Below are 13,670 nucleotides of genomic sequence, written 5' to 3'. Positions count from 1 at the left end.
AGCACATTTTTAATATAGAAACCATTTTCTCCATTGTTACTTACCTGAAATCTAGTCACTGCAAGGAGCTTGCTTCTGCAATACATTTGCACATTTTGTATTCTTGGAATTGTAGATGCTTGATCAAGTCTTTACCTTTATTATCACATTCCCTTTACATTTCTTATGAATAAAAAGGTAACCACTATCATGTCAGACTTAGGAATTGTTCTGTAGCTAGCTTTTATTCTTTAGAGATGAACTATGATCTCAGTTTAAGACTCCAAGTCAATTCCTTGGGGAGAGAGTGTACAAACAGACATGGCTAATGCAACCAGGAAATAATGGACTCAGGTAACAAAAAGGAAATGCAGTTTCCTCCCAGCCAGTACCGTGGTCCCCTGTGCCAGCTGCCATGGTGGGTTTGATCCAGGGACTGGAGTAGCTGCTCTCATGAAGCTGGAGCAGGGACATCAGAGAACGGGCATGATCTATGCGGAGCTGCCTTTCCAACAGGCCTTTTATAGATAATTCTGTAAGGCCACATAATTTTGATTTAAAATTGGTGCTTACCAAAAATGTTAGAGTTACTGTAAGAACTGGAACAGTGGATGCCAGAATGATTCAATGACCTTGCCTGGGCAAGGGCACAGCCTCTTCTAGGTGAGCTGACTTGAAAGCTTTATTAGACATTAAACCAGTATTTCTAAACAAGCTGAGTGAGTGTTAAGCTCATCTGTAAACCAGTTAAAATTTCCACAGAAAATGTAAAATAAAAGTTGGTAACAGTTTGCCTCTAAGGCTTCTAGAGTCAGTATTCTGTATACATCAAAGTTCTCCAGACTCTGTTCCATTTAGTTCTCTGCAGAGTAAAAGGTGTGATTCATTCAAGAGGCTCTACTGATGGCACCCATTTCCTGTCCAAGGTTTAAGGAGGTTTTGAACACCAGCAGAGCCCTGAGAATGAATTAAACCTTTTTATTTAATCTGAGGCCTCTAATCACTATTTTTAGGCTAACCTATTAAGGCTTAGTTCAAATTCATACTTTCCAACATTAATAAACTAACACTCTCTCTGCATTTTTCAATCGCAAAACTTGTTTCAGAGTGACACAGCACTATCTCTCCTAGTAAATGTCAAGTCCACAACCAAGCACAACCATCTCTTCTGAATGGTCCCCTGCCATGAAGTGGAAATGTATTCAGTCATAATGAAGTGCACGAAAGTGACATCCTGAATTTCCACATCTGTGCTGAGAAGAGCTGGTTTGGGTTGTTGCTTTGGGTTTGGTTTGTGGTTTGTCAAAAGCAGCAGGCACTTGCTTGTGCAGTAATAAGGACAGGCGTTTGATATTGCTGTTTATTTCTTTTTAAAAATTAAACAATTCTGAACATATTATTCTAGCAACATGCTACTAAGCACTCTATACATTCCTTTCTTCAGAATAATTCTAACTACATCTTGGCAGGGATAAACTGAGTTAGAATTACTGAGTTTAATAGTACCAATCAGTATTAAACCAGTTGAGAAGAATTCCTCCCCTGAATCTGACATGATATTTGTGTGAAACTGGACTACCCATATTTAATACTGTGTTGTCTTAAATACCTTCTGAAATATAAATATTTAGTTTCTCTATTAGAAACAGTTGTGTGTGTATTTTTCATCTTATTCAGAATAATAAGATAAAAATTTCCATGGGCATTGGAGGGAGTTTCAACTAAGATTTCGTAAGGCAGGCTTTAAAATAGTGCCTGAACTAGTTCTTCCATGGAGTTCTTGATTAAAATCTGCATACTTTCAATAGCTATTTTCAGCAGCATAAGTTATGTGTCCTCCAAAAAGTTTTAATGAAAACCCTTTTAATTAAAATTAGTTTGACAGCCTGAATATGCAAAGTCAAACCACAGGATACTAAATACTTTCTGAGATTTGTCTGCATATCTACAAACAAAACTTCCCTCAAACATCCCATGGAGCAGAAACAATTGTGGTAGCAATTAAAAGATTTTCAGTTGTCAGATTCAAGGTCGCTAGTTAAATTATTCAGTCATTTTTACTTCTAGCAAAAACAATCTCTTACAGGCAAGTATGTTTTCGTATGTTGTTTCCTAAACTGTTTAGAAGCACACTCTTATATTCTCTATTTTACAGCGTTGTGCTTTTTTATTTATTCATTTGTACCAGTTTTTAGTTGAAAATTATTGTTCGATTTGTACAAATCACCCATGATTTAAATTGTGTAATTACATTTCATGTAATCTCACAATTTCATTGGGTAATTAAACGATTCTCTACAGCTTTTTTATCAAAAAAACAATATACAATTAATGAATCCCTGTAGGATTTAGCCCCCTCTCACAAGCATTGACATCACATGTTTAAATACATTGGACTGCATCCTCGGGCATGTCTGATGAGTTGTACAGAAATCAGACACGCAGGCAAAATGGCTCAAAGCTCACCTCTCCCAGAGGGCTGCATCCTAGTGCGGGGCTGTGTCCTCGTCACAGAGAGAGGAGAAGAAAAAGTGTAAATGTCTAAATTACATCAGCTGTACAGACACAGCGGACTTTCACGCAGAAGGAAAGCCCAGTAGTATGCCCTCTTACTTAAATTCTCCAGCATTTACTGTGGTATTTTAGGAGAGCGCATGGAGAAAGGATACGGAAATCTATAGCACCAGAGGATTGATTTTAAAATCCTCTCTGGGCAAATTACACTGAATTTAGGGCCAGTTTAGGGCTCGTATCTTGATTTTCAGTAACTATACTATTCTAGAGAATCTAGCCCATATCATCATAGTGCAAACGTAACCTCCTCTATAGATACCTTCTGGTAATAATAAAACAACATAATCTTAACAAACAGAGGTACAGTTTGTTAATGAGGGATGGTACTTTTTACTCAGTTATGCACCTAGGCAACTTCTGTCATTGCTAAGCCATCCCTTTTTCACAAAACATTTTAAAAATAACATCTCCTTTGATAATATTAAAAGTAGATGATATGATTTCTTTCTTCAGTAAATTAACAAACTACAGTATGAACAGATTTTCTTCCAAAGTCATTTCAGTTTAAAATGGGCTGAAAAAAGTTACAGTGTTTTAATGGTAATTTCAGAAAAGTAACTAGTTCACAAACATTTTGTTCGTAATTAAAAACTTTGTGACCAAGAAAAATAACCATGGCTTCCAGCAATTCACAAACAGTATTTTAGATGCCACCATCACCTGAAGTTCTGTTGCTGATGCATTGCACCAACAGAACAGTGTCCTACTGATCAACGTTCATCCTCTTTATCCGATGAAGCAGGTCATCTTTTTCCATTTGGACCTCAGCAAGGGCCATTTTGGCTTTGGCTAGTTGCTGTTTGAGACATTCATTTTCTTCAATAAGCTGAAATGATGGTGTTAGAAAAGAGCATTATTAGTATTCCTGCACACTGTCAACTTTTGCCATGACAGAACTTTTCCATGTGCTCACATTAATTGCTGAGTGCAGGTTTGTTGGGGCTGAGTCAGTTGCGACTGATTCCCAGTCAGTGAATGTAGAAAGTGGAAAGAGTTGATGCAGTTGCCTCAAAACGCAAAGATACCCAACATTTTAGCTACGCCGCTTCCAGTCTGGAAGGGAGGAGACATGACACCAGGTTCTGAGCTCTCGGAATGGATTCTTACCCAGTGGAAAAAAGAGCCAAATTGATGCGTGAGTTGTGTCATCATCAATTCAAAATCCAGGTATGATTGATAGTAAGGGGCTGACTTAACAGTCTAGTCCTTTTTCTTTGGAAGTTGTGTTGTACAGGGATGAAAGAGATGGGGACGAGACTTGCTCTGTCATAAAACTCCCTCATGTGAAGGAGAATTAGTCTGTAGTGCATTATTAATCTATTTTAAAAGTGGTATTGAATTTACTTTGCGTGCCTAAGTACCGAGCCATACTATAACATCCATAATTCATATTTTCCATCTTGAACAGATTTCTAAACAGACGTAACCCTCAAGCCCAACTCTAGATAATCTAACAATTATGATGATTAAGGACTGTAGCATAAATTTGAGGGGAGGAAAAAGTCAAAAGCAATTCTAAATACCTCATTTTTAGAAGGTCTGGGAAATTCACAAGGAGTCTGCGTGGCTTGGTCCACTGTTTTATGTCCAACAGTCCCAGTCACACTACTTGAATTCTTCATCTTTGACACATCGTTTACTCTTTGATTGTCTATATCACAGAAAGATACTTAATAGTGCTTAAGTTCTTTTTGTCATGTTTAAGTTTGATTCTCATCAGCACAAAATTAAAACCACCTAAACAAATATACTTGTAATATTAAGTGCATTCATATTTATCTCCCAAAATAAAATTTAAGAATAAAAATATAATTCAAAGTCATGTACTCTTTTGGAAGAGGAAAGAAGTAAAAGAGGTATGAGAAGAAGCAATATCTAGCTTCCAGCTTCAAGAAAATTACCGCATTTTTATACTGACCAATATCACCCCTACAGAATATGCATTCTAAAGAATTACGTTTGAGAACTATTAATATTGCTATTAATATACTGTGTCCATGTCCAAATCTCATCTGAAGACTGCATTTACATTTGAAGACACAGTGAAATAAACCTGCAGGATCAAGTTTTTAAACTGGAAAATAATTTCAATGACTTGGCATTAAAGAAACTTTCAAGCATTTATAATTGAAGTGCCCTGTAACATCTGTTCAAATATATTGCTGTACACCAAGGGAAAAATGAGGGCCGTGGTTCTCAATAGTCTAAAAAAATACTCTGTTTTTCTGTGCTTTTAAAACATTTTGTTCTAAACAAGAGTTTTCTGTTCATTAACCCCTCCTCCTACCACACACAAGGGGACTCAAACATGTAGCACTGCAGATGCCTAAATCACTGCAGTGCAAATAGCATTGACCTCTGCCTTTGAAGTCAGTGGACCTGAGGAGTCCACGATACGAACAGGGATCAAAGCACTTCAGCAAAAAGGGGAAAAAATTATGACCAGAAAGAAACCTTAAAAACTGTATTTTCTCACTAAATTACTATTTGTTCCAATGTCTAGTATAAAAAGATGGCCAAAATGCATTGAACATCTTTAAACACTCAAACAATGTCTTAGATAACATGGAGAAATTAAAACAGAAGCAAATTATGCCACAGGATACCTCTCAGAAATCCAGTCCATCTTTGCTACACCTTCCCATGAGGTAGGGGAAAGGGGCATTAAGACCACCCTGCAGCCTCCTCTTCCTCAAGTCATCCAATACCTTGCAAATTGTTGGATTACTATATTCAGGACCTGGATGAAAGGGTGGGATCACCCTCTGCAGTTTTGTGCAGGGCGCTGCACACTGAGGCGCAAGGCTGGTTTTCAGAGGAACCCGGACAGGCTGGAGAAATTAGATGACTGGAGCCTCATGAAGTTCAGCTGAAGGCAGCGTGAAGTCTCCCTCTACGACAGATTGGGGACCAACTGGACAGAAAGCAACATTGCAGGAAACGACCTGTAGGCCTTGGTGAACAAGAGGATTTATCATGAGTCAGCCCTGAGCTCACAGCAGAGACCAGGCACGCACAGGCTGAACTACCAAGGGCATGGCCAGCAAGATGAGGGAAGTTACTGTTCTCCTTGAGACCGTATCTGGAATACTGGATCTGGTTTTGGATTCCGTAGTGTGGAAAAGACACCAACAGCAGAGACCACAGAGATAATCATGGCCAGGAGCAAATGATGTACAAATGAGGGGTTCAGGGAGACACTTGTGTTAAATCTGAAGATGAGAAGGCTCTGGGGTGATCTCACTGCTGCCTTTGTCTAACTCGTGGAAGGTACAGAGAAGACGGACCAGACTTCCCTGAGGTGCTTGGAAAGTGCTCAAGCACCTCTGTCTTGAGGTGGCAGGACAGGAGGCAACAGACACAAGCTGCAACAAAGGAGATTCCACTTAGACATTACCAAAAAAAATTAAGTATAAGGGTGGTCAAACACCGGGACAGATTATTTAAGGCAGGTTGTGGTATTGCCTTGTTGATGCTTAAAACTCAAGTGGACAGGGCAACTTGATCTAATCCGCCCCTGCTTTGAGCAAGCAGTAGGACCAGACAACCTCTAGAGGCTTCTTCCAGCCTAGATTACTCTATGATTCTTTGACATCTGTGAAAGACAACAGCAAAGTTCCAGCTCTAAAATTTATTGCCGTGTTACAACTATTATTTGCCTATTCTTATAGGAAAAAAAATGCTTAAGTGTATACATGTTTCATGAAAAGTACGAAGTTAAATCATTGTTCAAACTACAAGTCTCAGTGCAATCCCAGCCATGAGCTGCCAGGACACCACCATAATACACAGAACTGAAAACTGCTGCTAGTACTTCTCAAATAGTCTTTTGTTTTACAATACGGTCTATTACTACCTGTAACACAAGAACGCAAAGACAACAGGTAACCACCTTGGTAATCTGTAAAGAAAGGCAACTTTTTGTTTGGTTTGTAGTCAATCGAAGGACCCTTAGACTTATCATGATGAAGTGATATGCACTGATGAAGCGCACCCTGATGAAGTTATATGCGTGTTTTTATTTCTCTCAGATTAATTCAGCTGTGGGTTGTTATCACAGCCAATGCACTATTCAAAAAAGTAATTTTCCTCTATGGGACTACACTTAGAGTTAAGGTATATGGCAACACAACTTATATAAATTATCATCTATTGTCTTTTCCTTATTAGCCACACGTCTGCACAAAGGAAAAAACATTATTAATACTAATTAGGTTATAATATTGAGATATCAAGGTGCAGGAACATACAAACCTCTAATGAGAAAAGCGCCATCATCATTTCGTTCTATCCAGAGTATGTCAATATGTAGTTTTATGGGTATCAGCTCAGATGGCTTGAGATTTTCACGTGGACTGTCATCCTAAAAAATAAAAGTATTCCAAAATGAGTGTACCAGAAAATCAAAACAGCTAATTAAGATGTTCAATTAAACATAAGTGGATTTAAAGAAACTTGAAAGGGAACATTTCAGAGTAGAGTTTTCTAATGGGATCTCCACTAAACTTTTGCTCCATTTTTCTTCCAGGGGATCATATTAAAGGCCCAATTTGATCTCTGGAGGAAGTCTGCTGAACTCAGTATATACGGTCTGACTAAAATACTTCAAAGTATTTTTACAGACATCTCAATAAGATTATATCCCAACAGAAGACATTCTTTAGCTCAGGAGCTCTGAGAGTCAGAGATAAGAAGCTCACACTATACAGTATCTGATTTTCCCTTAAACTATTAATACTTAAATATTGAAAGGGTGCAGCTCTCCTTCTGGAGCGGATTTTGTCTTTTTAGAATTTAGTTTGGGATGACACCAGCTGCAGTTCAGTTACATTACTGCACTCAACAGAAGAGGAACTTCATAAATTACTTCTTTTGGGGTCTCTCCAGGAAATCTTTATAGTCCATTATCCCTGCCAAGCAGAATAACACAGCCAATATAGTTAGCAACTATACATATCAGCATTAAGCATGGAACAAGGAAACTGAGATATAACTGCCAAAGCTTCTTGAATCAGCACTGAGATAACAGTAGAAAATGTTAAAAATAAAGCAACTTTTCTTAAATTCTGCCCCGCCATGAAACACTCTGCATCAAGGCTCACGTGGAAGAAAAAGAAACTGCATTGAATAGGCAATGTACTATAAATTTGAACGACAGCCTCTCATTCTTTATCACCCAAAAGCTCTGTAGAAACAAATCAAATCTGCCATTTGTCAAACATCATGAGCAACTTCACTGTGACTTGAGTGCACTGCTGAGTGAGCACTTCATTACTTTTGCTGCCAAGCACACTCTTATTGCCAGTTTATTAGTCTGTATTCCCCACCTCAAACAGCTGCCTTCTCAAGACTGTTTTGCTTAAGTCTGCCTTCTGACCAGCACAATTCTGCTTTTAAACTTAAATGACTATACATTAGAGACTCTCCTTTTTGCATTTGGGCATTCACATATGTGAAACATTGAAAGCTGAGGAACAGATCCACAGCTCTTACAGAAAGTGCTGCTCCTGTAGTAGACACAGCCTTAAATGAGCACCTAAGGATCCTCAGAGGATGGAAAAGCTGCATCAGAGAGGGAGGGAACACTGATGCACTCTGAGTAAAACACTGTAGAGATAACAACTGCCCTTCCAGTCTAGAATGATCTTGGCAGAATCAAGGCCTCAGCCCCAGATGCAGAACTGGAGCTGCTATTCCAGTCCTCACTTTGTTCAAAGTTTATGTGGGTGATTATTAATTTTGAAAGCAATGTTATAATTATCTTTATGATTGGTTTTTTGGTTGTAACATCCCACCAAAAGAAAAAAAAAATAATTGTCCTTATCTTTATATTCTACGGTTGTGCAAGACAGAACTCAGCCCCTCCTTTAAATGTTTGAAAGAAAAACCCCTGGGAGACTTGAGCAGGAATGTCCTCTTAACATTACTATTTTAAGTTATGGTGGTGAGAAAAGCTTGCATTCTTTAGTATCTGTTTCCAGGTAGGGCAGAACATGAAATAAGTTATGGTGGTGAGAAAAGCTTGCATTCTTTAGTATCTGTTTCCAGGTAGGGCAGAACATGAAATCTGGGTTCTAAGAAACAGCAGCCACATGGTTTGAACTGGAAATTCCCATGATTTTGTTTCCTTCTTTTGTGCTGAGCTTTCACTGCAAGAACAATCCTTTAAGTAGGAAAGAGAATTAACTTCTAAAATCTGTGTTTTGTAACTAGAAAACTATTACTATGCTAAGCAATAAAACCCAACTAGAATAACCCACATTGTGCCTTAAGGAACTTGGTATACCTTACCTATAAAACTCCTAGACTACAAAAGAGACTGGGAGGAGGAGGAAAAAAAAAGTATAAAATATTTAATTCATATAAATAGTTTGGTCATGCAGAGAATTCCCCCCCAGGCATACCACAGAGCTAACCAAATCTATGGATTTTAAATTGTTTTAGTGTTATCTAAAGACCTTCCAGAGTATGATAGCAGTTTCTTTGAAGTTAACTGTATCCAGATTAGTAATTTATCATCAAAGAAACAAGAACACAATTTCTTTAGAGCAGCCAAATAGCTTATTGTTAACATACTTTTAAATTAATCCTTGCATTAGAAACTTTTATCTTCATAGGCATCACTTCCGCGACAGTTTCATCTTCCAGAAAATGCTGAATGTTTGTGAGGGAAGACGTTAGAAATTCAGCACTGAAGTTCTCTACGTGACACTGAAGAAAACCGTTTTTTACAGCCAGCAGAGAATGTCTGACAGCACTAGGCCCATTCTCCCATCTCAGACTAATCTCAGGTGATGAATTAACTGGTCCAGCCACAGATTTCCAGTCAGAACCTGTTGCAAAAGGAAAACAAATTTCCATGAAAATTCTGCAATGTACAAAAAAAGCAAGTATGATGCAATTACTTCTACCTCTATTGTCTCACTGATTTTCCAAAAGTACTTTAGAAGTATTATCCACAAATTACAGTGTTGCAAATCCAGAACTTCAGAGCAAATTTCTATGTATATCAAAGAACTAAAGAGAAATAAACAGCACATGTAAGTAATAGTACCTCACTGTGACAACAGAAAAGGACCATTCACAAAAAACCCTGCGTTTCCTCAAAGCCTTGACAACGGAAAAACAATTATTTTGCATACTCTTCCACTAACTCCTTCAGTTTTAAGTCAGGAAAACTTTTAAGTCACTTGACACTTTAGAAGAACAGGGATTCTCTTGGAAAAGCAGAATTTCCTGACTCAGGAACATAAACAGTGATGCAGTTAAACAGAGAGCAAGACCACGTGGTGCTTCCATTATTTGGGTAGCAGTAGATTTGAACCTTAAAAAAAACCAACAAACCTAGCAGTTTCTTGTTAGATTCAGTATCTTAACCAGTGAAGACAACTGCAACATTCAAGAAAACAGTTCCAAAAATAAAATATTTAAGGTAACTGGATTATCAGGGGTAGAGCGTGGCCAGTATCTATTTGCTGTACAAAAAGGACGGTTCACAACCAGAAATAATTATCACATGGATTCTCAAGTCATTTGGTCACTATGATGGCTGACCTGTAAAAACTATCTGCATGACCAAAACCATATTCACAGTAATTATATTAAGAAGCAAACTTTGAAACTTGAGAGACAGCTGAAATCAAAGTACCTCAAGCAAAATGAACTTAATTATGTCAGTTTATATTAGCAGAGCATCTAACAAATTTGAGAGAATTAAAACAAAAAATATTTCTCTGTTTAAACTCTGGTTTCCCCAGGAAAGTCCAATGTTTACAAGCTTAGAAACTGGAAATAAAGAAGGGGATAAAAAACTTAAAGATGAAGTAAGACTTCCTGTTTCTAATTTTGTTTCTTTAATACTGTTTTTTCTCCTCTCCCTGTACTACTCACATGCAATTTACTATAACCTGCCCCTTTCCTGATTTCTGCTTATGCATATATGAGCAATAACCAGAAAGCTGAAGAGAAGGTGCACAGAAAAATCTATGAGCAGCCTTCCAATAACTACGATGAGGTTGTGAAGACAGAGCCAGGTGCTCAACAGAAGGCTGAGAGACAGCAGGTCAAATTGCAACAAGAAAAGTTCAAACGGAATGTAAGTCATGAGGAAAATGAAGCGGTGGTGCAGGCTTCCCAGAGGTTGTGCAGTCTCTGCCCCTGGAGGTCCTTTACAAGACTTGATGGGACAAAGCCCTCAGCAACCTGGCCTGATCTCAGAGCTGACCCTGCTTTGAGAACACGATGGGACTAGATATGTCTCGTCATCACCTCCTCTACTCTACTCTCAATTATCCTGTGATCCTGTGAAGTGCAGGTCTCCTCTGTGGTGCCTTCTTTGCTGTGTACTACCTAATGGTAAGTAATAATGTGCACTGCAATGAGTGCAGCGTGCTTTACCCCTCCATTTCAGAGATAACCTGCTCTGAATAATCTGACATGTACCACAAAACACTGGTGGGCTGCAAGCGACATCACTTCTCTTTAGTAAAGCTTATCCTGGATGCCTGTATATAAAGGAAAACCATACTGCATAGAATTAGTATTCCTTCTGAAACTATGCATCTGGTTTACATGGCACCTGGTTAAAATTCCAAGGCATCACTGCTAATCACACTACATTTGTGTGATGTGAGCTTTTTGATAGATCAAGTCTCTATAGATATATGTAATCAGGTATCCCATTAAAGAAAAGACATTTGCAGCATGTGAACATATTTTTAAAAGATATCATTAATACATTGTTAATTTCTATTGCAATGCTATAACAACTGTTCACAGCATTAGTATTTAAGAATTTAGGTTCTTGATACACTGAACCAGATGAAGCACAGATCAAAACTGTAGAAACCAGATGACAATTTGCTAAGTCACACTGACACTATACTGGGTCAGATTCATTCAGAAACGTGGGAGGTTGGCTTTGAGTGAATAAAAGTTACACAGATTAGGCAATGAGTCCACACTGAAATTACAGCAGCTTTGTGTTGGTATCCCACAGGTCTTTGCAACAATGTTGTTCACGATGTCCCCATTTCTTGTCCCCAAGATCCGTATCTCTAGATCCTCAAAGCCTTTTCAAGGTAAGATCATAGAGCATAAGCTTTCTTTATGGATAGATATAGATTTTCTGTGGTTGCAAAGTTGCATAAGTACCACATGCACTCAGCCCAGTCAGTGGCCAGAGACAGAGCCCAAGTCAAGCCCCAGTACTGGCTGGTTACCAGTCACAGCAAGTTCTCCACTACACCTAGGAGGAATTCCTATTTGCCCTTGGGAAGCAGGAGGAAGTAAATGTTACCTGCTCAGTTTCTCTTAAGCAATATGTATTATTTTTCAAAACTCTAGACCAGACTGCTCCAAATTACCTCTGGAACCTTCAGCAGTGGCTTATAAAGGACCTAACAAGAACCTACAAGAAGACAAAGGACATTGGGGTAAAACTGGCTTTGGTCCAGACTCCTAACAACTGGAGAAGTGGACCACATCCCTAGTGGGGTTGCTGATATGGCACCTAGAAAAGTTAAACACCTACTGTGTTTCTGGACAATGTGCTTCCCCTGAGAGGGAACCAAAGTGAAGAAAACAGATGCACGCAATGCCCATGGATCCCAACTGCAACTAAACACATTGTCTCTGGGAAAGCAGGATAACACCAGGAAGAAGGTTCTGAGCAGCCAGGAGGAACTGTATCAGTGTCTGTTTTGTATATGGCATTTTTAAAATTAAAAAAAAAAAAAAAAAAAACAAACAACGAAAAACTGGGGTCAGAGAAGGAGTGAGAAGAATGATAATTAACTTCCTATATTCATCTCAGAAAACATGCATGCCAGTCAACCATTCTAGACCAAGTGTAGTCAGACAGACATACAGCAAAAGGCAGTAACTTTTTCAAGTAATACTGCCCCCTCCTGAACACAGTACAGGTCTGAAACCTGTAATTTCCAGTTTCCGTACAGCACACAACAGACATTGCCTGGAGCTACAGCAGCCTGGCAGAATAATTAACAGGCTTTCCTGACAGCAGATTAATTGGATTCGTCTTTCTGTACGATGCCCAGTTCTCATGGATGACCTAGCGCAGCAGGGGAGTCAGGGCACATCCATGTATCTATTGGCACCAGAGTCAAGGTAGATGAATATATCATCAGTCTGGGATGGCAAAGACCAAAGGGAAGAACTGTAAATGAACAAGAGATTCTTCAGCCTCTGCTGTGAACCAGAACCTCTCCCTTTGCTACTTCTGTGAATAGAGGTTTCCACAACACTATCAGCCGTGACTCCATCCTTCAATCCTTCCAATGTTTAAGAAGTCCTAGATCACACATTTCCCCTACAAAAAATAAAACAAAACCCAAACTAAAACCAACACAAACAACACCCCTAAAAAAACTCCCCCCACCCCCCCAAAAAAACCACAGTCCCCCCCAAAATAACTATCACACAACAACAAACCAAACCCAGAAAACAAAAAAAAAAAACACACTGCAAGTATCAGGTACTTTTTGTGGCTCTAGCTCAGAGAGAAGAGAATTAGCTACAGTCTGTGAGAGGAAGGGCAGCTCTCCAGGTAGGAGAACAACAACCACTCTGTCCAATGAGTCTCTGCAGTTGGTTTGGGAAACTTTATTTCTCACTCAAGGATATATATTATTCCCACAAATACAGAGAAAGAAATAAGCAATATCTTTTCTAAGTATTTCCAAGATCAGAAAAGAATGCCTGTGTCGTTGCCAGAAGAACCCACCAAAGTGTAGAAAAACAGCAGAAGAAAAGACCACACAGTCTCAGCCATGAAGCCAACCTTGGTTATCCTGCAGATATCTGGAAGGGGCATAGTCAAGAGAGAATGGAGTAAAAAAATGCATTAAACAATTCAGAAGCTGCTGCGCACTGCTGTTCCCTTCTCCTCCAAGCACAACAAGGTCTCACTAGAAGCACTGTCCTTCCCAGAGTACCTCTGCCATACCCCATCCCCCTGTCTTCTGTTATTGCTGCCAAGCAAGATCTGATAGAGGCATCATCCTGTAGCCAGCCCTGCCGGGAATCGCACAGCTGCCACATTGCCCTCAAACTCATTCCAGCTATTAGGCACGCTTCCCTTTCTATACTTACTGCAT

The 13,670-nt window shown here is 39.0% G+C and overlaps 1 protein-coding gene across 4 annotated transcripts in view; it reads right to left on the bottom strand.

Moving 5' to 3' along the window:
* Positions 1–643: 643 nt before the first annotated feature.
* BLTP3B (bridge-like lipid transfer protein family member 3B) overlaps positions 644–13,670 on the bottom strand; it is a 60,236-nt gene continuing 47,209 nt past the window's right edge. For 3 of the 4 annotated variants that reach the window (XM_082043477.1, XM_082043479.1, XM_082043480.1), the window contains exons 18-21: positions 9,130–9,386; positions 6,808–6,916; positions 4,077–4,204; positions 644–3,379 (exon numbers count right to left, since the gene is read on the bottom strand). In XM_082043477.1, coding sequence (XP_081899603.1) covers positions 3,257–3,379; positions 4,077–4,204; positions 6,808–6,916; positions 9,130–9,386 — 617 coding nt within the window. In that variant the 3' untranslated portion in view covers positions 644–3,256. Of the gene's footprint in view, positions 3,380–4,076; positions 4,205–4,256; positions 5,919–6,807; positions 6,917–9,129; positions 9,387–13,670 lie in introns of those variants that run through there. The other variant, XM_082043478.1, reaches the window with a different exon arrangement.

Source organism: Streptopelia decaocto (genome assembly GCF_964273445.1).
Source record: "Streptopelia decaocto genome assembly, chromosome: 1".
NCBI lineage: Eukaryota > Metazoa > Chordata > Aves > Columbiformes > Columbidae > Streptopelia > Streptopelia decaocto.
This window is presented reverse-complemented; position numbering and strand designations above follow the sequence as displayed.